The following is a 25,966-nucleotide window of genomic DNA, read 5'->3' on the forward strand; positions in this document are numbered from 1 at the left end:
GTATTTTACAATTTGTGGATTTTTTCTGAATCTGTAGATCTGGTATGAGAGAAGAAAGTAGACACTCATTCTTATGTCCGAAATAACACACCGCGTGACCTGTGTCCTTTTCCGTTTTACCCTAACATAGCACTACAGTCAACACTGCCCCCACATGGTCAGAGGAGATAATAGTCCACTGTAAAGCTGCTGACATGGGCCGAGCTGTCACTCTGCCCACATTTCAACTACAATACTGATTTGAAAATGATTTTTAAAAGAAAACCAATCCCCCTGTAAACATCACACAGCTTCTACATCAAAATAACCACAGCCTGCAGTGGCCTGAAACCACGATACTGTACCAACACTTCAGCTGAGATACGTCAACAAAAAAATGAGGGCAGACAAAACATTTCATAATATATGTATTTAAATCAAACACAATTTAAATATATTATAGATTAAGTACACATACATGTCAGAAAACATTAGTGGTACATAGTACCAAGAGTCTTTTCTGGTTCTTTTCCACATCTTGGTAAGGCTCAAAAGAAATTTAAAAAATGTTTATTTCACTGAGCACACTTTCCAGTTGAACAGTCCGGTTTGTTTCAGTGATGCATAAAAAAAACAGCAATCACCATAAAAAAGGACTAACATTAATATATGGGGTAAACCAGAAGTCTACAATTTATATATATATATTTTTATATATATATATATATATATATATATATATATATAAACAAACATTTAGGACACGGAGTTTGGAGTTTTCCAACACAACTGGAGCACTTAAGTTCATTAGGGAGTATTTCTTCTTCTACACTCTGAAGGTGCCAGGAGGTTCACACAGAAAGTCAGCCAGTCCAACAACTGAGTCAGATCCTCTTCTGTTTCATTGTCACTTTTCCAGACGTTCTACAGTACGTACAGTTAACAGCCAACGTAGGACAGCTGACAGGAGGGAGTAGCAGACGAGACCTCTCCAGACAGGCTGAGGAAAGCCAGTGCAAAGACTGTACACCGCCCCAAACTGAGGACACTCATCTGCTTAATCCTTAAGTAGCTGACCCTTAAAAGAGAATTTCATCTAAAAACAAGGAATGGTTATAAAAGGTGTGGGGAGGTGTGTCATGAGGGAGTAAAGGTAATTCAGTCTTTGTCATGTCCTCCACAGGTCCGAGATAAGACATTGTACAAACACTATGGCTACAGCAACACAGTGATAGTCCTGACTCAGCTGCTGCTGCTTCTTCATGCCGGCGTTCTTCTAGCATCACGACGAACGTTTGCTTCCTCAGGAGTCACTTCCTCCAGTCCGACGCAAGCTCTTGACTTTGCTTCTGGCGACTACACGTGTACCTTTATAGTGTTATGGAGTTGGAAGATTGGAACAATGATGCACTTCAAGTTTCCCATTAGACTATGCATGAACAATCACTCACTCACTCACTCTCTCTCACACACACACACACACACACACACACACACACACACACACACACACACACACACACACACTGTTTGGGGAGGTGATAAAAAGCCTTGTTCGCTCTCGGAGTAATGCAGTTCATTGCAGGGTGAACCCTGTGTACGGTTTGTCACCGGCTTGGCCGGCGTCTGCAGGGAGTGACAGTCCTTTGGTCGCTCAGTGGGGTCATAACTGCAGACAGACAAAAGAAAACACTCAGAGAAAAACTGTAGTCACTCCACACATCACCGCACAGGAGCGACAGAATACTGAGTGAGGCTCGTACCTTGGTGGCCTTGCCGGGGCTGTCATGGTTTGACTGGTGGACGACATCGTTGACAATCATCTTGGCAATCTGCCACGCCATCTCCTCCTGGGCCTTGAGTCATGGCACAATCAATAACTTTAATTCAACGCAGGCTGTTATTTACATTCTTTAATAACTCATAAGTCATGGGCTGACGTCACAGAGTGAATCTGAATACATGCTGTTGAGAGCCTCGTCATGTGCCTCAGACCACTGAATTATTCATGGTATTTAATTGCTTCCTCACCTCATCTGAGTTGCCTTGGACCCATTTCTTCATGGCTTGAGAAAACATGGAACCTAAATGGGGGGGGGCAGAATGAGACAAACATCAGTAAACAGAAAACAAATAATGAGTCATTTGTTCCTTTAACTGAACAAATTAACTGCTACAAGCTAATGTGACTTAGCACAGGAAAACGCTCTTAAAATCAAATCAAGGTGAGTTCATCCTGACACATTAAGGTATTTAGTGCTTTATCAATAGGCAATTTGATTAGTTATCCCGTAGCTCAAATGTCTGGGACTATACTCCAGACAAAGAGTAGTGGAGGACGTGTTTTTTCTTTTCCAAGGGGAATGTTCTTAAATATTTCAAGAGACTATCAGCTGTAAGGAGAATGGAAGCAGCCACTACAGGAGGTTTATATTCGTGGGCAAAGAGCAGACGTTTTTCACTGCAAGGAGGGAAGAGATAAAACATGACAGAGTGAGGGCAAAGATACAAAGAGAATAATGAGACAGATGGAGGTAGAGGAGAGAGAGACAAGTGCGAGTGTGTCATGCCTTTGGATTTCTTCACATCCGGCTCTGGCTCTGCCTCCCTGATAAACTGGCCCAGCTCGTTCACCTTCCCAAACGTCATCTTTCTGAGCTCACAGAGAGGAGAAAGGAGACAGATGAAGACAGCAGACAGAGCAAATGGGACAAAAGTGAGCCTCAGGCGCACGCACACGCACACACACACACACACACACACACACACACACACACACAGCATTCAAACACCGCTGATAGTGTGTGTGTGTGTGTGTGTGTGTGTGTATGTATATCCATTCAAAACTGAAGTTTCAATAGAGAGTGAAAAAACAAAGAGAGACTACAGCTTTGTCTTTCAATAAGATCTTTCTCTTGAATTATTTTTGTGCAGGATTTTTCAAAGCAGACTCATAAAACACTTTACGACTGAGTCAATAAAAACAAAAGGATACAAGCATTGAATCCAAATGAAAGGAACATAAAGGAAGAGAAACATAAAAGTCAAAGACGACAAGGAAACTTGAATAACAGCAAATCTGTGAGAGGTACATTTTAGGAGGTGATTTAAAAAAACGATTTAGCATCTTTAAAACCAAATTGGTGGTTTTTAGTGTTTTAACCGATCAGCTACGAGTCACATAATGTTTTATCTTAACAGCCGACTCATTTTTTAAAGCGTACCTCATGTTTTAGGTCGATGTCTGAGCGTTCAGGCTGCCTCTGCCTCTCATTCGTGTCACTAATCATTTGTATTCACCTATCTGACAGCAAAGGAACATCAGACACACAAACTCACCCAGCGTATGGCCGCTGGTACAAGGACTCTGGGTCCAGACTGGCCACGTCCACTGTGATCGCCTCATCAAAGTTTTTCAGGATCTTGATCGCGGCCTTTCTGGCACCGTGCTGCAGTGAGGACAGCACGAACTCAACGTTTAGCAACACGACAGGTAACCGTTCCCATTTTTTTCCTATGAAGACAACTAAACGACAGGAATGACCACGACCCTTTGGCATTAACAAAAATATCTTCATTATTCATCTAATGAGGCAGAACAGGTTTAAATGTCAGCAGACAGGGGAACATCCCCACAGGGGCCGAGGACGGGGGTTAAAGCCGGGGGTCACCTGAGTCTGAGAGCCCTCGCTGGCATTTGAACCGGAGCGGTCGTTGTCCGCGGGCCCGCTCTGACCTGGAGTGCTGACATTCACAAATTCATCCGCCCGCACAGAGTTGATGAGGTCACTCAGGTATTTGTAGTAAAGGTTGCTAGACAGGAAGCCTGGCATGTAGACCTGAACAAATGCAAAACAGCTCTGTTAGAAAATAATGAGCTGCCTTATATATTTCTGGGCAAGAGTTACAAAGGTTTGCTACTGACCTTTACGTGCTAACAACAGTGTTGAGCTTTTATTTCATTATCGTGAGGCAGGTGCATTTGTCAGCGGTGTAAAAACACCATTTGTAAGTGACTTACAACACAAAACCTTCTGGAGGATTCTATTAAACTGAAGAAAACAGTTCAAGTAGATGCTTTTAAAAGCATGTATAATTAGATAGTTTAAAGGGCAATGTATCTGAACTGAATGCCTCATATCTCTGTTCTACTCTGCTGTATTTTACATAGCTGGAAGAAGCCCCATAGTAACCACTGAAGAGCCGTTGGTGGGTGGCTGTCAGAGAGTCTGACCTTCTCCATGGTTGTCCAGGCCTGTCTGAGCGGAGTGGTGAAACAGTCGGGGAGAGGTCCTCCCTCTCTGCAGATATTCGACTCTATCTCCATCCGCACAGAGTCGCCGAAGCCCAGAGGGTTGGTGGCTTGGAGTGAGAAATACCTGGAGAGGAAACAGCATGATGAGCCACTGAATTCACATGACGCCACCTACAGTATATTAACATTTTAATCACTGTCTAAAATGCATTTCAGAACAAACTTCAAGAAGTATAAAGGACAGAGAAACATGAACCCCTGAGGTTCGCAAGAAAGAAAACTTAAAACAGAGGAAGAAAAAATAGCCAACATGTGCAGTCCTGCCCCCTCACCTGACCTAAACCTTCAGTCTGCTCAGGTCACGACAGGCTGAGCGAGAAGAGTTCAAAGCACCGAATAACAAATAGTAAAATAGGATTTCTTAATGGCTGCAGAGAAATCCTCCAATAAAAGAGGACTGGACTGTATGATCAATAGAGAAACTGACCTTCACCTTCTGATTATGATACAATCACTATGTAAAATACTGGAAAAAATAGACTACATACTGTACATGTGCCTATAAGATGTAGCCCAGTACAGAAGTCATTAAAAGCCCCATTTTATTTATGTGTGCCCATGTCAACCCATTATTTATCTCCAAAAATATCAATAAAATTTATGGCAAAAAACAAGGGAGGGAGTTAACTGAGTCTATATCTCCAGGTCCAGCGTTTATGTTAGAGAGATGTTAATCACAGGCAACATCATCAGACCCAGGAACATCAATAATAAGACATAAGAGGAACTGGTGACACACGTGGGATCATTCAGCCATAGCAACAGCATACAAAGGAAAATTTAAACAAGGGAATCACACCACTAGAGAAGAATTAGAAGTTGTAGAAATGAGGTTGTCTGATGAGGTTTATCCGACCAAGATGTTGCATTTCTAGTCATGGCAGCAAACTAACAGTGTGTCGACTCTTTTTCTAATGAAAGACAACAGAGGATATCGTTTCTACGTCCAATTATCAGTCATTCTGAGCTGCAGTGATGGAAGAAGAGAAATGTATGAATTAACTGAATCACTGGACTGAAATTAAAGGTTTAATTAGGATTTAATACAAAAAAACACCAGTGAGGTCGGGGAACAGTGAAAAAGGAGAGGAGCAAGCTTTTACTTTTTTATTGCCTCCAGTAACTCCAAGGAAATGATACGGGGAAAGCAGTATAACACTTTAAAGGAAAATATCTATTGTGAAACTAAATAGACATAGTGATTATAACATGATGGGTACTTCCAAGTATCAAATCAAACTCACTCTTATAACGGAAATAACTGGGTGTTTTGAAGCATGACAGGATTGCAAAGCAGCAGCAGACACGACACCTACTTGTCGTAGAGGATCATGGCGTCGTTCTGAGCCTCCTGGCCGTCGTACTGGCCCTTTTTAGCTGCGAGCTGGTTCTGGAAGTTGTCTGCCGCCAGCCAGAACTGCAGTACATTCATCGCCTCCTCCTTTTCCATGTACTGCAGGGGATGAGATACGGAGCGCACAACAACTGAAAGTCCAATGCGTGTTTTTACAACATCCTTGTCTCCTTGTTGACTCTGCCACACCTGAACTCTCTTAGTGTACTGTGTTAATTATCACTTCTGTATTATATCAATGGGGTAGGAGATTGTAAAACAAGCATTTGTGTTTGTTATATTGACCGTGTCCTCAGTTAATTACAACTATAGAACTATAGAAATTCCCTCTGGAATAGATGAGCAGAACCTGAGAGAGGAGGGTTTAACAGAGTCAGTGTAGAAACCTGCTTGTGATCACAAATAAATAATGTTGAGAGAACCACTGAGCCCACTCACCTCAGAGAAGTAGAAGAGAGCTGACTCACAGAACAAAATGTCAGCCAGGAACACAGAGCCACTAGTCAACACTTCAATCTGGTATTTACAGAAATGATGGCTCCGCAGGAATTCACTAAAGTGCCTGGAAATGAAAGGGCGAGTGGAAGATGAATACAGCTGCTGCCGTGGTGCCAACATGACAAAGAGAACACCAGTAACACTTCTTAATGTCAAGACGTGGCGATGGGGAAACCTTGCCAGGTGAGTATTAACTCCTCTAGAAAATGAACAGACGAAAACTCACTGTTGCTCCAAGATGGCAAAGACGACCGACTGTGCAATGACAAAGCAGTTTGGGTCCACCATGCCGTCCTCTCCACATATCTTAGCTGCACAGAGGAGGGACAGCAGTATTACTGTACAACAGGATAACATTCAAGATGGATGACTAAGTGTTTGATTGTCTTCTGTATCTTACCAACTATGTCATTTCTGATTTGTTCTGTGATGGGGATGGGCCTCACAGCGTCCGGAGAGATGTACTTGGTGAAGATGGTAACAGCATCTTTCTCTATACCTGGAACACACAGAGGCAAGTAGCTGATCATCCGGTGATGCTACGAGAGTGATGCTTTCCCCCCGTGTATGTCAACGAAAAGATATTTTAAAGGTTAGGTTCACATTTTATGCCCATATGTACATTAAAAGGATAATTGGTCAGTGTTGTTGTTCCTCCTGTCCGTCCTACCTTTCCAGTTTAAATATGGACTCTCTGCAAAAGACAACTCTGAATCTCAAAGTCGGGATGCTGTGGCGTCAGACTGGGATGGCACTGTGCCACTTTATTTAACCAAAAACTTCTTGGTCACTAGTGAGGGATAAGCCCAGTCCCAATGTCCACCCTCACAGACTCACAGACGTGAAGACGTGTTTCCGGTGAGTCCCTGAGGGCCTAGGACTGTCCTACTGTCTCCAGCAGACATTTTGAGCCCTTTATGCACACTTTCAATAAGTCTGCATTTCTGCAGACTTTGCCTGAGGGAATTACCCAAAGTTCATAGCGCTGTGACATTAAACACAGGTTATCAGGGGGACGCCTGAAAGCGTAAAAAAAAACAATAAACCGCCATAAAACGGAAGAAAAAATGAGATAGAAGAAGAACGGTTAACAATCAAGCATGAGAAGAATGAACCCTAGCATTACAAGAAGAAGACAGTATATGACGGTATAAACACAGAGCTCACTGTGATTCAGAGCCTGAACTATGTGGAGTTATTTGTCCTGTGGTGACATGATGATGGATTCCAAATATACTTTCATCAGATTTGATCCCACATTATTTTTTTTGTTTACAAACAGGGAGCAAAGGAAGGGAATAAAACATTTTTTTTTTTTTAGTCCAAGTCCAAAATCCACAATTGAATGCAAATGTTTTGGCATCGCAAAGGTAACGTGATATAAGTAAATGTCCCATTCCTCTTCAAACCATTTTGAGCCCTTGCAGCCTCTCACACTCAATCACTCACCAGGTGACGTCAGTTAAGTCTGTGAGGGCTCAAGCCTTAGGGGGGACTTGGCCATATTTTGTTGCACAGGAAGTGAGAAATTTAAGAGAAAACAAAAAGTGTTCTCTCCACCACCATCACCAGGCAATAGCCACATTTTCATAAACTTGTCAGTCAAAACAAATAGCAAACTAATGTGCATTTCCATCTATTCTGATGCCAATGTTATGGTTGCTTGATGCAGAGTGTAATGCACTGAGATAAACACTTGGTGGCGCTGATTATCCAGTCCAGTGCCATTAAACCATTACAGAAGAAGAGGGTGCAGCAAGCTGACAAAATCAAACCAGCACCAGTCAAACCTCCAACAAAAGGAAAACATATTCAAAACATGACTGAAATGTGACATTTATATTTGTGTCATGAGTTAATCTGATAATGTGTCGCCACACCTCTCCACATAGATCTGATGTTTTCATCTTTTCATTGTCTCTCTAGTGGAAGCTTGAGTGACAATTAAGTCACGTGCTTCTTCATGTACGTCATAATCTATTCCATAAGTCTGTTTCCAGTGCGTTTCCTGTTTATCAATACACCTCATCAAATTTCCTCCATTTGCACTCAGATTTGAAATTGAATTTGCGCAAAAGACAGGTGGATGGAAGCTCACTTGATATCTCTGCATAAAGCTATTCAAAAATGAAATCATCTTATTTTGGCTTTAACAGGTAATTAGTAATTTAGTTTAGTTCATTAGGATCCTTGTTAGCTACAGCAGCTATAGAAAGCTGCCTGACATAATCATTTTCCTGATTATCAAATACGGAGATGTGTTGACCACCAGTGTGATGAAAAGTCACTTTCTGAATCTAAACCATCCTGAATTGATTGAAGTAAACCACTGATTATGTCAAACATGTAAATAATTGGTCAAATATAAAAAAAGAAAAAGACTGACTCACTTTTCATGAGTTTGTCAGAGTCTCGCAGGGCGCTGTTCGCCTGCACCTTGTAGGGAGTCCCTGTCCTGGAGGGTGCCTGCCTGCTGGGGGTTTCTGCTCGAGGGGTGCCGGGTCTCAGGCCCGCTTCTGTGCTGAAGGAGTCTCGCCGCTCTGACGGCACTGCAGGACGTTCACTGCTACTGTCCCGGGCGAGGGCATAGGGCGTGTGTGGGGCCGTCTCGGGGAACTCTGAGCCATCTGGGGAGGCGGGGACGGGCTCAGCCAAGGAGCTGTGTTTGACAGAGTTTAGACTGTGCGCTCTGACTCGCGACCAGCTGGTGGAGCGGAAACCCTCAGCCTCCAACCAGAAACGAACCAGATGGTCAGCACCCTGCAGTTCCGTGAAATGCATGTAGTGCGGCATCGCCACATTGTCCCGGAGGACCTGGTCCACCGTCTTGGACAGCCGAGAGCGGGTCTCCTGGGGCTGATAGTTCACACTGGAATGACCTGCAACATACGAACACACACGCAACTGAGCAACATAGTAGATGAACACGCAGGTTTTAAAAAAACACATTTTACACCTCAAGAGCATGTTTTGTTTTTTTGCTTCATATGATTTGCATTCTATTAAAACTTTTCGATCAAATGCAACAGTGTGAACAGTGTATTTCCAGTAATATCACATTTTACAAACAACGCAATGTCAACAATTTAGAATAATCTATTATAATTAATCTAATTAAAAGAATTCATTGATTATAAAAAAGAAAGCTCCGAGTATTTGTACACTACACTTGTATTTCATATATTTCTGTATTTTTAAGGTCGATAATATCAACATATCAACATTGTTACTGACACAAACATTAGCCAGACGCCCTGCTGTTCACCAGACAAGAAGATTTATACCACCTTTAAGTGCAAAACAGACACTAAAATATAACTTCATATCAGACTGAGCACACACATTCTCTATGATTCACAGCTTTCACACTAGCTGGAAGATAAAGATGTGTTGTATATTAATGGGAGCTGGAACAAGAAACGAAAGATATTGGAAAGTGGATTTTCTGAGTACAGCTCTCCCATTTCACCTGGAAATGTGGTCCAGCCTGAAGGCTGACGTGAGTCGAATTCAAACTCCTGGATATTTGTTTTGAAGTCCTGAGAATTTGGAGCCCTCCGTCTGACTATAGGTGGCCTTAGACTATGCAATTTCACAGATGATTTAACCCACACAAACTTTTAAGGATCACACATCAACAGCGTCTTCGTGCGTGTATGAAGTGTGTGCACTGTGGGGTCCCCAAACTCCTGCTACATCTGAACACTGGGAAAAAAAAGAAAAAAGTGACTCCTGCAGGGATGCCGTATTATTTGACTTTACGATGCCTCAAAAATAGACTCTGTCTGAATATCATCCACCATCCTGGGGGACTGCGAGCACAATCACAAACACACACACACACACACACACACACACACTCTCACAGAAAACAAAATAAGTGAGGGAGCGCGCTCACAGACTACAAACACGACACTTGTTGGATTATGAATCAGAGCACATCAGCTGTAGTGAGACTGAAGTGTGGGGGCGGCGGCTTTGTTGTGTTGTGTTGGCTCTTTGAAAACAAGACAGTGCTTCAAGAGGTGTCACCCATGCTGAGGTGCTTGTCAATCAGCCTCTTCACATTCCTAGAGATGATACAGTCAAGGCCACCTTCATTCTGAAAGCCGAAGTGACACATAAAATGTTTCCTTCTTTGAATCCTCCTCCTACACTTCCTTCCTTTGTCTTCCTTCAGTCTAACCACAGCCCACAAATCACTGGCACCAGGTGTGTTTCAGTCAGACTCTGCCGCCCAGGCTGCAGCACAGGTTCTTCCACCTCTGGAAGTTCTGCCTGATTCACCCCAGCTATTCTCTGGGCAACTTGCTCGTACAGTTCAGTTCCCGTCACTGCTGTCATTCAGCATTTCAGCCGCACTACTTATCATGGCATCCAGATTTAATTTTAGAGCCCTTCTGATAAAAGGGAGGAGCTGTGTTTTCACCATGTGACCAGAGGAGAGGATTGCAGGGCTCACTTCATCCTGACAGGCCTTGGAAACTTTAGCTGCTCATCAAAACTGATGTATGAGGTCACATGAGTGCTTCACACCGCCACTTGCACAAGACAGGTGGCTGTTTAAGCTATTTAGTGATGCAAGAGCCACACTGAGGCCCACTGTAGCTAAACAAACATGACTAAGAGGAACCTAATTATTCCCATAAGGTTAAACAGGAGCTTATGATGCTAACTTTTGGCGTTTACTGCTGCAACAGCCAGATTTTTGTTCAATCCAATCCAAGCTAAATAACTGTTAAAGGTGATACTAAATGTAAACAGAACAGCACGACTACAGCATGATTACAATCAGTTAAGAAACCCAGATGATGGTTTCTTCAGTTATTAATCTACCTCATATTTAGATGCTGAAATGTTTGGTTGGTTCTTTATATGTTATCACTAAAACCAGTACACAAACACATGAATGCAGTCTCTGTACCAAGGTCGCCAAAGTGTGCAGCCTCCATGTGACTCGGCTGTTTCTTGAGGATGGCGGTGCGACCGCGGGCGAAGGAGTCCATGTTGGCAGAGATGGCGTTGATGGCCACATGGCTGGGCCCCGCAGCTTCCTGGATGGCATGGTGGTTCCTCAGTCCTAATGATGGAGAGTGAGGGCTGACTGGAGCTGCAGGAACAGCAACAGAGGGAAAAAAAACTGAGTACAATCTAAAATGATATTAACGTTCTGAGTGGCCTGAATGTACAACGTCAGCGTGGCTTCATGAAAAGCTCTTTTAGTGACGGCTCCTGAAAGAGCTCACAGTTAATGTACAGAGGCCTCAGGGTGTGTGACATGTTGGAGGCGACAGACTGCTCAGTGTTTGTTTGACTGTGAGCTTCATGTGTTTCAATTTATAGCCGGAGGTCACAATTTTGGTCCTTGTGATTATATAACCAGCAGTGATTAAACTTAGTAAGAGCCATCTTAATAAAACAGCCATTTGAATTCCTTCCTTAAAAAAAGCCTCAGTCATATGATCACACACAGATGCACTGATAAAAACATTTGATATTAAACACCCTTGTACAGTTAAAACAAAGCTTTTTCGATTCAACACTGTGTGACACTTTCATAACTTCACAGAAGTAATAATGAACTCACCTCTGTTGACTTTAGCATCTGTCACTCTCTCAGGTTCTTTGCTTTTGGCTGTGTGAGGAAAGATGAGAGCAGGGTTGGAACTAGAGAAGCACACAGCGTTTTGATTCACAATGTGGGGCGAGACGAGCAAGAGGAAAAAAAAAAAAAAAAAGTAAAGGGGTTGGTGTGGTGTCACCGGAAAAACTAGAACAAAACATCTAGTTACATAATGACGTAGTGAGGAAACTGATATAGTAGAGAAGCAGCAGTGAAGAGAAACAGGGAAGCTGTGCGCTAATGTGTAAAAGCTCAGTCCTGCTCATTAAATATCAGAAGCAGAACTGAGAGGGCTTTCATAATGAACCTCAGCATGGAGTCCTTCCCGACGTTTGTGACCTTGGTCTATTAGCTCGGGCGGGTCCTGACATTTTTGTCAGTCTGAGACTCACTGATTTATGAACAAGTACATGGCCTCATAATGTATGTGGCCGGAAGCAACACTAGAAATATTTGATGCAACTCCTAAACTCTGCGGCTGGTGGTAAGCACTCATCAGAGTGATTCGCCATTCATATCTTCAGATTAGGCTGTTGCTGCAAAAAGCAGCCAGGCCAAGTATCAGTTTCAAGCACTGGCATTACAAAATGGACTGAGAGGCCTGGGCAGAAGATGCTCTTTCAGGAAGACATTTTGGACAGAGCTGTTAGTGAATACACGTGTCAGCCAAGAGTCAGAGTCGACTGGCAATGGTAAGCTGTCTGTCACAGATAAAAGCTGTGACTTTGAAATAATCTAAGCTCCAACAACCTCTACTGTGCTGAACTAAAGCATGGGACAAATAACACCAGATCTCTTTGTTGTAAATAAATATTCATCAGGTGGTTGGCTGCAAAGGATGTCCAGGAATAAAGAACAAACAATATTTTGGATGCATTACTAAAACCTTATCGATCCCAAGGAACACTCTCTTCCAGTCTGTCCTGCGTGTCATCTTGGTTCAGATATAATAAGAGCACTCTCTCTAATATTTCCTCATTTTGCAGCCCTGCTGTGTCAGCTGCTTTGAGCACTGCAGCCTAGGAAGCAAAACCACTAAAGTCACTGTTGAAAATGTACATATGTAACCTTATTTCCTGAAACAGAAGCAGATTTCAGCTGAAGTCCGTTTCACAATCACTGCCTCTACATTCTCTCCTATCATATTTGTGTACTGCATCACAGCAATTGGACATACTAGCAGATAGACACCTGGATCAGCGGAAATGCCCCTTTTAATCTACTTATGATGGTGTTGCATATAAATGTGGTGCTTCTTATTCAAATACACTCCAGGGCCAGTTTAGTTGCTGAAACTTGTGCAGTCTTATACAACTGCCCTGCAACAAAAATCCTACCTTCATGAAGGCTGTAATGTACAGTTTTGTTTTAGAGAAGTGTTGATAGATGATTACATCACACTGCATCAGTTTTAGTTAGGTGTACCTCACAAAATAGCAAATGAGTGTAACGGAGGGGCGTCACCAGTATGTGTTTTGTACCTCCAGCCCACTTAAGTTTCAGCAGCTTAGTAAATAATCAAGGAATTAAAATACATTAAGCTGGTGAACAATTTCTCATTTCTATAACATACTTTCTATGTCATGTAGTGACCATTCTTTTATTTTGTAGTCTGAGCTGTGAAGATTAGCCTGGAGCAACGCCTGGTCATGTTGCTGCTGATAACTAATACTGCTCCAAGTCAGGTCCAATTCATTCAGGTCCTGCCACTGAGTGCAGGATGATGCTGACCAATCGTTAGCTACATCCCTACAGGTTAACGTTTCTCACTGCTGACTACACACGTTTTCTTTACGATAACTAACGACTATAATTCAAGCACAGCGGATAATTGTGACCTTTTCTCAGACGTCTTGCTCGTTAGAGCTGAGTGAAAATGTCCTGCTCAAGCTAGCTTAGCTAATAGCCATAGCACAGTTGCGACACTGGTGTTGGCTATCACAGACAGTGGAGCTCACTGAGGGTTTAAACAGTTTGAAGCATTATTTTAATCAACATTCATAGTGGTGTGTGTAATCTGAATACCGCTGACAGTTCCCTGCGGTATATTTACCACCGCCCGGGCTAACATTAGGTTAAATAAGGCAGGGAGGATAGAGAGGCCACCGCTAAGCTAACCATGTCACAGCCGTGAGCCGCGGCAGCAGTAACACACACTTCCACACACACACCGCCGTGCCCTTGGATAATTTACTTGTGGCCGCAGTTTGACCACATTAGTTACATCTTGTCGGGGAGCGCTCTCTCCTCAGCCGGACTCTGTGAGCGGCTAGCTGCCGTTGACGTTGCAGCCTTCAGAGGGAGCTTGTTCCTCACCTTTCCTCTTGAAAAACGACATGACGGGTTTCTCTCTGTGGACGTTTCCTCAGCTCACTGACACCGTCCCGTGCATCCACGGCTCCCTTCATTCAAGTGCATCTGTCCCTCACACTCCTGAGATGGAAACGGGTTGTTATCGCAGCCCCAGCGAGTGCTGTCAAATTACAATTTTCTCCAAATCCAAGCCCAGTTCAACGGCCATATTGTCAATAAACGTCTTACTTCCGGGCTGGTGCGGCAGCAGCATTGTGGGAAATGGTGTGTTACCTGCTTTGGTCAGAGGAGGGCGCTATTTCTGAATGGATAACAAAAGTCTTTTTAACATAATGCAATGTGGTTTCTAGAATTTGACAAAAAAATACAACAATAAATGTACTTAATATAGTTGTTATATTGGAATATATTGTATAGTATAGATACGTGACCATTCCTTTTTTTTAAGTTATATTTTTGGGCATTTTTGCCTTTATTCTGATAGTACAGAAAGTCAGTCAACAAAAAGTGACCATTATAACCTTCCTGAAGGGAGGATTTATTGTAGAAGAATATGTGTGCCTAATAAACTGACAACTGAGTGCATGAAGTGTATTTATAAAATGTAAAGAAAGTATATGTTTTGCTTAAATTTACATCCTGGGACATAATTCACCAACCATGACTGTAAAATCTAATAGGTCAGAATGTGTTTCATCATAACAATGACAAAATGTGTCATTATATTTCTGCTGCTAACTCAATTATATTTAATATAACTGCACCACAGTTCAGTGTTTTTTGTTATCTATGTCGAGCCCATTTTAATCATGTAACACTGAATCAGAGCAGAAGAATTTCCCCATGAGCAAATACTTGATGACAGTGGCAAGATGTTTCCACTTCCACCTCTGCTATCACACCAGAACAAGTGCAACCGTCAGAGACACATTGTGTTTACACCTCCATCCTCCTTAAAAGAGGCCCGGTCATGCAAGTAAGAGGAAACCTGTGTATGGCAACTACAGCTGTATCAGGCCTTAAAATGCTTTGTTTTCTCTGCCAGTGCAAACAGTGACAACACAGATGTTACTGCAGCTGTCTGGTTTGGTCTGCCTTACACAATGTTTTTATCAAGATGGAATTGGCAGGCAGCTGTGTATTTCAATGTCCCAAATTTACTATTTATTTAGAGGAAACACATGTTGCCATTTACTTCTGCAGTCAGTGAACAAACAGCCAAGACAACGCAAAACACTTTTGACGTTTTTATTTCATGAACTGCAGTGATTGTTTTTATAAGAAAATCTGAGAGAGATGTGATTTAAGAGGAAACTTCACAAGTAATTCTGACTAATCAATTTGTATAATTGTAATCACTTGTGGAGTATTATAATATACAGAACCTATTATAAATCCCATACTGTTTGATGGATTTGATACTATGCCGACAACATGATTGATGAATTCATTCAGTTTTTCAGTCTCGTCCCACTCCGTGCGTCTCTTTGGGCCTGTCGATGCGGTAGATAAACTCTGCCGGCATGAAGTAGCCCAAGTACTCCACACTGTCAGGAGTGGTGTCTATGTAGTAGTGGCCACCTTCTCCGTGGTGGCTGAAGCAGTGGGTGTGCTCCACCCGCAGGTCCAAACCCTGAACACACAGCGAACAAGTGACCAGAACCTTTACAAGACAGCCCATTTTGCAAATGCACCTCTGATAGATGTGTTTGTTTACTTACGGGATCTCTGGACACGAGCACTGACTGGCAGATGAGCGGAGCGCTGACCTCAAAGTGCTTGAGCCAGTTGTTGACCTCATCGTTGGTGTTGAGGGGGCAGACCGAGAACTCTCTTGGCTATCGATGAGCCAACACCAGAAAATCAATCAACACATGTAGCTGTCAGTAACTACATAGATAGATAGATAGATAGATAGATAGATAGATATAGATAGATAGATAGATACTTTATTTTATCCCCTCTGGGAAATTCACGTGTTTATTTACCATGATGTGGATTTTAGCTTTCCCTTTCTGGATGACAAAGGTGCCTCCCAGAGCCAGGCTCTTCTCAGGGTAGCGCCCTTCAAGAGTCTTCCTCAGGGCCGTCACCAGACTGTGGCCTCCTGTCCTCTTCTTGGCCCGCACCTCTATGACCTGGAGAGGCACATGGGTGACGAGGACACAGCGAGTGAGCTAGTATAGTCGCCGTCCTTTTGTTAATGTTTATTCTTTCAAACGTTAGGAGCACACATGTGGTCATGGGTCACGCACAACAACTTTGTTATTAACTTGCAGATAATTGTGTTGAAGTTCATAAACAACCAGGGAAGTTCATTATTGGCCAGTAATGACAATGCATTTTTGAAGGAGCGCCGGTGAATGCACCATCACTCATTCTCTGAGGCAAAGAGCTTCCAGATCTTGTTTGGTCAGATAAGACCAATTACCTTTCCAGACTTCCCTTCACAAGCATACAGATTTCCCAGCAGTCCAAAGTTGCAGTCAGAGAATCTGTCACTGTATTTTTCCTGGAGACACTGACCATCAGCCGGATTGATGGAGGAGAAGTAACTGCTGTTCACTACAGGCCTTCCCTCCGCTTCTGTCAGGACCAGAGGCATCAGCTGTGGGTGAGTATTTTCTCCATCAGCTCATGCATCACAACAACTCCTTCTCAAATCTTACAATGATAACATGATACTTTACTGAAGGGAAATCCACCGATTTATTGATGCCGACATGTTGCTTTAATCTGCATGAGACATTAAGTATTGAACAACCTCTGCATTCATCCCGACGATCCTGGAGGGAGCAGCTGCTGCACCCAGGATGAAAGCTCCCGGTAGCTCCAGCTCTTTAGATATAGTGTTCATGTTGTATTCCTGGGAGGAGGAAGAGGGAAACCAATATAACAATCCCATTTACTCTGACTCATTTCACCTTATCACCATGCAGCATCTTCACACACTGCTCTGAGTGTGGTGAGGAAAAAGCTACCTTGTGCTTTTGAACCACGGGAACCAGGTACGGTACACCACCAACATCAGTGATACGAGGACTTCCACACAGGCCTTCAATGTGAGTGACAGTAAAAGAAAAAACATTACGCAACACAAATCTGGCACGACTCTGTTTCACTCCACAATCTGCAAAGTAAGTTCACGAGCGTGCATGAATGGTTTTCTGAGATCTAGATGAATACTGTGCATAGGTTTGAGACAATGTGGAAACAGTGCAGACAGTGGAATATGATTGAATGTGCAGAGTGGGCTCTTACCTTTGACAGGAAACTGGAACGGTTCTTTGGTGAGATCTGGACACTCCACAACACTCACCTGAACTTCTGCAAAGTTGTCCTCCAGTCCTGCTTGTAATACTGTAACCAGCCAAAATATCTGCATTACTCTCCCTTTGTGAACATCCTCTTTTATAAGCATGTTTATCACAGCTGAAGCTCTTACCTCCGCGCAGCTCCTCGAGATCTGGGGCGTGCAGCTCGACCCTCACAGTTTTACTGATGTCTGCCATGACTGTGGGTTACTACTGTCCTGGGTGACTCTGCCTGTAAACTGCTAGCACTGCAGGAAAAGTCGATGGTTGGAGCGGGCACATTTACTGTTTGGTTAAAGTTTAACCAAAGAGTAAACACTAGCAAGATAGTTCCTGTCCTAGACTTCCTCGTCTATGCATTACCAGTAAAACTGGCAAAATAGATAGATAGATAGATAGATAGATAGATAGATAGATAGATAGATAGATAGATAGATAGATAGATAGATAGATAGATAGATTCAGGTGTCCAGTAGTTCATGCTTAATAATAATAACAATAATAATAATAATAATAATAATAGTTCAAACATAGATAAAACAAAGTATATGTATTTTGTTCATGAGTAATATTGTAATAAGTCAGTTGTATAATATAAACAACTTATATACTTGTTATAGGTGATATTTATATCAATTTATATATTTATCTTATAAATTCATACCGTCCAATTATTTTTATTATTATTTTAATTTCAACAACTTAATTGTTTCAATTTAAAGGTCAACTAAAGGTCATTCTGTCTGTCTGTCTGATTCTAATTACGCGCTTATGTCACGTTCACTGGTTTTTAACAACTTGAATTTATTGTGGGAATCGGTGCAGACGAAAGCGGAAGTAGAAAGGAGTGAAACCGCTTGTTTCTGTGTATGACTTTACCTCCTCTTTGGTGATTGGTCATATGATGAATTGTCACGTTGTTGACGTATATCCACTTCCTGGTTGTGCTGAAAACACTCGTGGTGTGTGTTGTTGTATGTGTTTGTTGTAGCGCAGCTGCGCGACATTAAAGAAAGTGTTTGGTTCATTTTAACATCATGTTTCAGCTGCAGAGCTTCAGTTAGACCGATCACACGTGTCCTGAGCCTCTTCCTCGTTGGAGGAACCAGGAGGATTCAGTCTCCTACGGCTTCCTACCAAAGACCTGTTGCTGAGCTCCACAATGACCGGAGTGCATAAACCTCTACAATGCACTCAGACAGACGCCATTGTTGAAGCTCTTTCAGCGGAGTCGTGCCACATTGTTCTGGAAACATCTCCCCCAGACTATGTGGAGAAAATATCGCGGTATCTCGAGTCTTCGGTGGGACATGGCGGACAGGATGCAGGACCTAATGACCCAGCCGAAGAAGAAAGGTAAGGATGCCTCTCACATGTGATCGGTGATGCTCCTGCTCCTCCTGCAGCAGCACGAGGACGCTCCAGTCTGACCTCCTGCACGTGTAACTGTGTCTCTGCAGTGATTCAGGAGACAGTCTGTTCATCACTCAGAAACCAGTACCTGAGGCTGTGAGGTCACGGAGACGGTGTCGCTACAATCTGAAGTCAGACTCATCACCTGCCAGAGATCTAGAAGAAAGTGGAGATGACCTTTCATCGTCCGACTCCCACGAAGAATCCAGAGCTGCCAAAAGGAGACAAGCGAAGAGAATAAGACCTCCAAAGTTCAGTTTCCCTTTCCTCACTGACAGGAAGTCAAAGCACAGGAGCACTCAGTTATGTGCAAGGCAGAGCACAGCCCTGCACGTAAGGACAACAGTACTTCAATAGATATTATATATGTGTGTATGTATACGTATAACAATCTTCCTCTTTACAGAATTATGCGATGGGCGGCTTCCTCAGATGTGTCAGAGAGCTGTGGCAGAGCTACCAGCAAGAAGATGACGTGCAGTCGTCTTTACCAACAGTCGACATGGACGGGGAGAACATACCTCCGTTGTCAGAGTGAGTTTATTTCCAGGGATAATTATGTGTTTGAAAAATCCATCCACACCACCTCCACCACTAGCTGTTGATGAATCTCTTATCTACGGTGGCCCTGAGAGCTCAAAACACATTCAAATAGACAAAACATAAACAACTCCAGAAAACACACACACAAACACACACACACACACAGGCAAAAAATAACTTAAAAAAAGTGATGAACCTGGATGGTCCTACATCCAGCAGACTGGATCATTGTAACTCTCCTGACTGTCTCCTGTCTGCCCCCAAGACGAGTTATCAACCAGCTACGTGAATCAGAAGCGTGCCGCCTGATTACTGACCAGGACCAGAGGGAGAGAACACATCACACCTGTTTTTAAAGTCTTCATTCGTGGCCTTGCCTTTAAATCACGTCATTGTTGTGTTTGACAGGCTGTCGATGTACGAACCAGGACGAATCTCTGGTCCTTTAATTGTTCCAAGTATCACGATGAAAAAACAGATGAGGCAGCTTTTAGTCTCAGTCTGACCAAAGATCTGATCAAAGCTCAGTGATGATGTCTTTAAACTTGAAACCCACCTCTTCAGCCTGGCTCTTTATTATATTTACACAGCCATTATTTCAGAATTTCCTTTATTTATTTATTGTATTTATGTTTTGAAATGTTTTGCTCTGTCTTATACTTTTTTGTTGTTTTGTCTTTTTATCTTTTTTTATGATCTATTATATATTATCTATTTCATTAGTTTTATCACATTTTGATCATGTTTATTTTTAATGTGCATTAATCTCATATGTTTGGACTGAGCTGTTTTAGCAGTCACCTGCAAAGCTCTTTGAATTGTACTAACCTGCATATGAGATTCTGTACAAATAATGATTGATTGATTGATTGATTGATTGATAATAAAACACATCTATTTTGTTACAGAGAAGAAGAAAGGTCAGAAAGTGAAGACATCAAAGTGGTCGTAAGTGTTATATTAAAACTAAGAAAAATGAATAGATCTCAAAGCTGTTTTTGAATGTGGACTTATCGTGTGTGTGTGTGTGTGTGTGTGTGTGTGTTATCTTACAGGAGAGGAAATGTTTTGTCGCACCTTCAAAATCAAAGTGCTCACAGCCCTGGTACACTCCAGGAAAGAGAGACTTCGAGGTGAAACGACAAAGAAGTTCACAAAGAGTTCGACAAGAAGGAACGTCACAAGATAGACAAAGGAAAAAGTTGCATAAAATACTAGCGAAAAGGTCCACGTCCAGGGTTACAGCACCGTCTTCAGACACAGAGAGCTCTGATAACGGGGATCCTTCTCATAGAGTTCTGACGGAGAGAGAGACGAGTGATAAACACGTGACATGTGACAGAAGCATCGCGGCAAAGACTCGTCTTACCGGAGGAAACAAAGAGATTCTTCCTCAGGAAAAAGAAAGTGAGGAAGAGCTGTGTGGCGACAGTGATGCTACAATGTGTGAGGCGCTCGAACGGGGAAGTCCGAGGGAAAACACACTAAATGGCAGAGAACCGTGTCCAAATGTAACAGAGCCTCCAGCTGATGTTTTCTATACGGACGGTCTGTCAGAGACAGGACAGGAAGAAGACGAACCTGAAAGCCAAAGTCTTCTCCAGAGTCTCCCGGACCTTATAAGTGACACTAATAATGATAAAACCAGAGTAAAGAACAAGAAAAAAGCAAAGGGAGATGATGACAGTGTAGAAGGAGGAAGGGGCCAGAGTCATAAGGAGCCTGAGGGTCTGCACGCTGCAGCGTCTGTGACTGTGGAGGAGGAAGAGACTCCCAGCCCGTCTGAGGATCATCCAGCAGAGCCTCCGGCCTCGCAGAGCAGCGACCAGACGCAGCTAAGTGAAGACAATCCCTCACATGATGATATCATACCGAGACAGGAGGAGAGACTCAGTCCTGATTCAAAACAGATGAAGAAGAAGAAGAGAAAAAAGAAGAAGGCAGCAGATAACATTAGAGTGGAGGAGGATGGAAACTTAAAATCTGATGTGAGATCAGAGAATGATTCTCTGTTTTCAGTGACATGTAACATGGTGAATGACGGCAAGGAAGAGAAGAAGAAGAAGAAGAAGAAAAAGAAGGAAAGAAGTGTTGAGCAGTTAATACCTCTGAATGAAGATGAGACGGGGAGGAAAAAGAAAAAAATGAAAAAAGAAAAGCTGATTGTAAATATGGAGGAATATGAAGAAGAGGAAGCACTGGCTTCAGATCGACCTCTGTCGTCAGAGAGACCGTTGGAGGAAAAGGAAAATAGTGATGCTCCTCGAGAAACATTAGAAAAGAAAAGAAAAAAGCAGAAAAAGAAGCAGCTGTCGGCTTCTCACGAGGAAGCTGAGGTCGGAGTAGACAGTGGTGCAGATATGAGCTCGAATAATGATGTAACCTTGGAAGGAAGTACAAGACAGTCAGTGAAGAAGAAGAAGAGGAGGGAAAGTATCTTTGAGGGGGAAGATATTTCTAGCACCCCTGACAAAAACAAAAAGGTTAATGATGCAGAAAATCCCCAGAAAACAGACGAGGTCCCCGACGACCAAGATGCTGAACTGGTGTCTAAAAAGAAGAAGAAGAAGAGGAAGAGGGAAAGTATCTGTCAGGGGGAAGATATTTCTAGCACTCCTGACAAAAACAAAAAATTGAATAATGCAGGAAATTGTCAGAAAACAGACGAGGGCCCTGACGACCAAGACACTGAACTGGTGTCTAAGAAAAAGAAGAAGAAGAAAAACAATGAAATGATTAACAGAAATGTCTCGGAGGATGCTGTGACACAAAGCGATGATTCAGTGTCTGTGCGGAAAAAGGAAAAGAAGAGGACCTCTTCCTTCCTCGCTGCTGATGCAGAGGAAAAAGAGGCTCAAACGCACGATGACAAAACATCTGTAGCTGCTCATGTCTGGGGCGCAGAAAGGCCTGGAGTCAGCGCTGGTGAGTTTCAGACCGAATCAGCAGAAATCGCTGGAAATTTGGAGACATCTAATGATGGGGTGAGGAAAAAGAAAAGGAAGAGAAAGATGTCGATGGTGCAGGAGAATGTGGAGGAGGGTCACAGGCAGGATGTTAAAGAACCAAACCGACACGGGGGTAAAAAGAAAAAAGAAACGAAGGAGAAATGAAAGTGAGTCAGTGACCCCCATGGAAAGATTAGACGGTGCAGCTGAAGCGGGATGTCCTGCAGCTGATGAGGCCACGGTGTTGAAGAAGAAGAAGAAGAAGAAGAAGACACAGAAGAGTCCACCAGCTGCCACTGACGATGCTGAATCAGAGGAAGCTACGCTGAAAAACTGCAGCTCAGTTTCGCACAAGAGAAAAGACAAACACTCGACTTCTGCTGCAGTCACAAAGGAAATAGACGGTGACAGCGCTGAAATGTCTCATGATGGTGGAACCTCTGACAAAACGTCCAAGGAAACACTGAACATGGCTGAACCCGCTTCCCCATCTTCAGAAACACCTGGAAATCCAGAATTAAATCATGTGAGGGAAAAGAAAAAGAAGAAAAAAGTAAAATCCACTGATAATGTTTTGCTTGAGAGGAAACTGTCGACTGAATCTGCAGAAATAGAGACGCATAAATCCAAAAAGAAGGAAAGAAATAAGACAAGTGTCCCCAGCTTCATGTCCAGCAGCCCTGTGTTGTCACAGTCTGAGGTGTCCTCCTCGGACTGCAGCAGAAAAAACAAACCCAAAAAGGCCAAGAGGAGACTTCTTAACCCAAGTGAAGACTTCTTCTCTGATTATTAGAGTGAACTTGTTGTTGGGAGTTCGACCAGTGGAGAGAAATTCTCCCCAACGACGGAAACACGTGAAACAACTGCAGCAGCTACAAACGACATGAAGCTGATGTTTTTAAGAGACTGACGGTGTCAGAGTTAAAACGTTGACCATGAAGCCGTGAGGCTTTCACAACCACTTTGTTTTGTATCAAAGCATATGTACCAACACGGCTCTCGACCTTTGTGGAGTTGAGATGAACTCTGGAGAAATAACAACGTGCTAAAATCAACCATAGAGATACTTTTTCTTTTACTTTTTACCCAAAATGAAAGTTAAATAAAAACAGTGGGAGTGTTACAGTATGAGGAGGAAAAAAGTTCATGAATAAATCAAATTATATAAAATATTTATAATCCCTCTGTTTCTGAACAAAATCTCAGAAAACCTGAATCTTTTTTTTATGTTTTTGAATTCAACATGTAGCCTGACACCTAATGGGCATGTGAGAGAAAAGGCTTCATTTATTTATTATTTTAACAATGTTTTGTTGCTCTCAGTAGGAAGAGACTCATTTTTCCTGGTCCTTGTTTTGTTTTGAGCGTTCTTCTGTACCTTTTTAAGAAATGAGAGACATTTTTATTTGATAATTCAAAGTCAGGAAGAAGTCCCGTGTTGATTTATGAGACGTAGCACTGTCGTACAAACCAACTGCTGCTAACAGAAGTTAATGGTGCTTGGGAACTTCAGCTTTCTTCACTGCTGCAGGAACCTGTTCACTCGAACTGTTCACACCTGTTCGCAGGCTTCATCTGAGGTGAGAACTATGTGCGAGGTCAGCAGGTGACGCTGTTCCACTGCTGTTGGTAAAACACTTTTATTAACTGGTGTTTAACTTGTGATCTGTGTCTTACAGGCACGGTTCACTTTTGACAAGCAAATGTGCTTAATGTTATATTTATATTGTACATTATATATTTAGAGGCGTCAAGGTTTAACATCATCTGACTTTTCTACTTGTGTTCCTGTACTGTGAACGCCATGAATGTAATAAATCCTACAACCTCTAGCAACAGTTGTATTGTGGGTTATTTGTTATTTATGCTTCAGCGACAGTTTGTTTTAGTCCTAAGGAGGTGATATACTGGTAATCATGATAACTGTGATAATTGATATTGTGTTAATGATACACAAATGATTATACAGGGTCTCGGATGTTTGGCCTTTTCCTTTTCACAGTCCGTTACTTGTAGTTTTACTTTTTGTTCACTTTTGTACTGTTCTGATCACAGACCCTCTCTGCACTCCTGAGTCTAATTCATTTGCCACAAAACACAAACTACACAATAAACTCAATTTAATACGAGTTTTACTGATGGTTTTGATTTTTAAAACAACTTTTCTGTAAATATCATGATAATATGGTTATGGTGAATTGTTTTGTTACAGCTATACTCCTAAGCCGCAGCACAACACAGGATTATGGAGCTTTACATGCCGAGAAATTGACATTATGGAAAAAGAAACGCACACCGTTTTATTTTGAAGGTAATAACCGGAAGTGATGTATCACGTCATTTGTAGCTTTAGTAGACCAGCCGTAAATACTATAAAAAGGCAAGAATGTTTGAATACAGTTTATTTTGGAAGATCTCCGCCGGAAACGAGTAGTAAATAATCCGCGTGGGTTTGTCGGTGATAGGTAAACAATGGGAGGAACCTTGTTAACCAGAGTTTGGGCTCCAGCTCGAGATGTCGTGCACAACTCAGCGCATTTTACGCACGGTGACTGACCACAACAAGCCAGCGGGCACGTTACGTAAGCGCGCAGCCACAGCAGGCATTTAAACAGAGTCTGTGGAGCTCCAGCGAGAAAACTTTTCCTCTGCTGCTGAAGCCTCAGTCCGACACCAGCGTGTCTCCACCCGCTCTCTGCACACCTGTCTCCACCATCCAGACATGTCCTCCTACAACAACAGCGCGTGTTTCAGCGAGGCCACGAGGGTCGCTATTTTCGGTGGCACGCACGGGAACGAGATGTCAGGCGTGACGCTCGTGAACCTGTGGATGAAGAACAGCGCCGAGGTACAGAGGAAGAGGGTCGAGACCAAACCCTTCATCACCAACCCGAAGGCTGTGGAGAAGTGCACCAGATATGTGGACACGGACCTGAACCGAGCCTTCACCCCGGAGAACCTCAGGTAACCACGGACACGGTGTAGCTGCTGCTGTTGTTGTTGTTGTTGTTGTTGTTGTTGTTGTTGTTGTTGTTTCTATTTCTATCTGCGGTCACATATGTTGAATGGAAACTTTTTCATGTAGCGGATCCATAAAACAGACTCATAATTACAACAGACTCTCATTTGCTTTTACTGTTTTGGTTTTGAGCTCAGTCTTAGCGTGTGTGTGTGTGTGTGTGTGTGTGTGTGTGTGTGTGTGTGGTGGGTGCTGGGGGGGGGGGCGCACGTGCATACCCACACTGGCTAGTGTTATTTATGTAGCTACATTTTATTATTGTGGCTGATGTTTTTGGGAATAAAATGATTAATATCAAATGGATTGTTGCCCTGGAGACCAGCTGGAGTCTCGTTCAGGTGGTCTGTGTCAAAGCTGGTGGAAATGTGTTGGAAATGTCGTGACAATTTATGTAACGTTATTGACACATTTGACACCGTGTGTGTGGAAATATCAGAGTTGTTTAGACAACATGTGGTTTACACAATGGAACAGAAAACAACACGGTGTGAAGGGAGAGAAACGTAAAGAAAGGTCGTATCACGCTGAACTACAGGCAGCGGGTAATCTCGTAAATCAGGACTTTGGTCTAGATATTCAGACAGTAAACAGCCTCTGTTATTATCACAGGTAGGGTAGTGTGTGTTTACCATCAGCCATACCCCCCC

The 25,966-nt window shown here is 42.8% G+C and overlaps 4 protein-coding genes across 4 annotated transcripts in view; 2 read left to right on the forward strand and 2 right to left on the reverse strand.

The window, feature by feature from the left end:
- Window positions 1-394: 394 nt before the first annotated feature.
- On the reverse strand, window positions 395-14,309 carry akap10 (A kinase (PRKA) anchor protein 10). The gene is made up of 15 exons (XM_023418392.2): window positions 14,086-14,309; window positions 11,734-11,781; window positions 11,071-11,256; window positions 8,537-9,025; window positions 6,547-6,645; window positions 6,373-6,457; window positions 6,087-6,210; window positions 5,611-5,747; window positions 4,214-4,358; window positions 3,651-3,818; window positions 3,319-3,428; window positions 2,550-2,632; window positions 2,011-2,063; window positions 1,743-1,835; window positions 395-1,648 (listed from the first exon to the last, which is right to left on the reverse strand). Exons 1-15 carry the CDS (start codon window positions 14,105-14,107, stop codon window positions 1,643-1,645), a joined length of 1,848 nt encoding a protein of 615 aa, XP_023274160.1. The 5' UTR covers window positions 14,108-14,309; the 3' UTR covers window positions 395-1,642.
- Window positions 14,310-15,316: 1,007 nt separating this feature from the next.
- On the reverse strand, window positions 15,317-17,686 carry bkgd (beta-keto-L-gulonate decarboxylase). Its single transcript, XM_023418214.2, has 8 exons — window positions 17,528-17,686; window positions 17,344-17,442; window positions 17,064-17,137; window positions 16,847-16,948; window positions 16,514-16,690; window positions 16,071-16,220; window positions 15,804-15,920; window positions 15,317-15,715 (listed from the first exon to the last, which is right to left on the reverse strand). Exons 1-8 carry the CDS (start codon window positions 17,592-17,594, stop codon window positions 15,542-15,544), a joined length of 960 nt encoding a protein of 319 aa, XP_023273982.1. The 5' UTR covers window positions 17,595-17,686; the 3' UTR covers window positions 15,317-15,541.
- Window positions 17,687-18,321: 635 nt separating this feature from the next.
- Window positions 18,322-24,136, forward strand: LOC111663900 (uncharacterized). Its single transcript, XM_023418282.2, is given in 6 exon segments — window positions 18,322-18,752; window positions 18,857-19,142; window positions 19,216-19,343; window positions 20,261-20,300; window positions 20,408-22,422; window positions 22,424-24,136. Coding segments are annotated over 6 exon segments (3,333 nt in total). The 5' UTR covers window positions 18,322-18,558; the 3' UTR covers window positions 23,094-24,136.
- Window positions 24,137-24,688: 552 nt separating this feature from the next.
- aspa (aspartoacylase) overlaps window positions 24,689-25,966 on the forward strand; it is a 9,122-nt gene continuing 7,844 nt past the window's right edge. Inside the window, exon 1 of the mRNA XM_023418255.2 lies at window positions 24,689-25,264. Within this exon, the coding sequence (XP_023274023.1) occupies window positions 25,023-25,264 (242 nt within the window). The 5' untranslated portion in view covers window positions 24,689-25,022. The remainder of the gene's footprint in view (window positions 25,265-25,966) is intronic.

This window comes from Seriola lalandi, unplaced genomic scaffold (assembly GCF_002814215.2).
Source record: "Seriola lalandi dorsalis isolate HSWRI2012SDOR001 ecotype SW California unplaced genomic scaffold, Sedor1 jcf7180002054581, whole genome shotgun sequence".
Classification (NCBI taxonomy): Eukaryota; Metazoa; Chordata; class Actinopteri; order Carangiformes; family Carangidae; genus Seriola; species Seriola lalandi.

Coding starts and splice junctions, on each gene's coding strand:
- akap10 (XM_023418392.2), bottom strand. CDS start 14,107: ATGTCGTTTTTCAAGAGGAAAG. Junction 6,458..6,546: donor AATCAGAAATGACATAGTTG/GTAAGATACAGA, acceptor TCCTCTGTGCAG/CTAAGATATGTGGAGAGGAC. Junction 4,359..5,610: donor GCCATGATCCTCTACGACAA/GTAGGTGTCGTG, acceptor TTTCCTCTCCAG/GTATTTCTCACTCCAAGCCA.
- bkgd (XM_023418214.2), bottom strand. CDS start 17,594: ATGGCAGACATCAGTAAAACTGTGAGGGTCGAGCTGCACGCCCCAGAT. Junction 17,443..17,527: donor TCTCGAGGAGCTGCGCGGAG/GTAAGAGCTTCA, acceptor GGCTGGTTACAG/TATTACAAGCAGGACTGGAG. Junction 15,716..15,803: donor TGCTCGTGTCCAGAGATCCC/GTAAGTAAACAA, acceptor CTGTGTGTTCAG/GGTTTGGACCTGCGGGTGGA.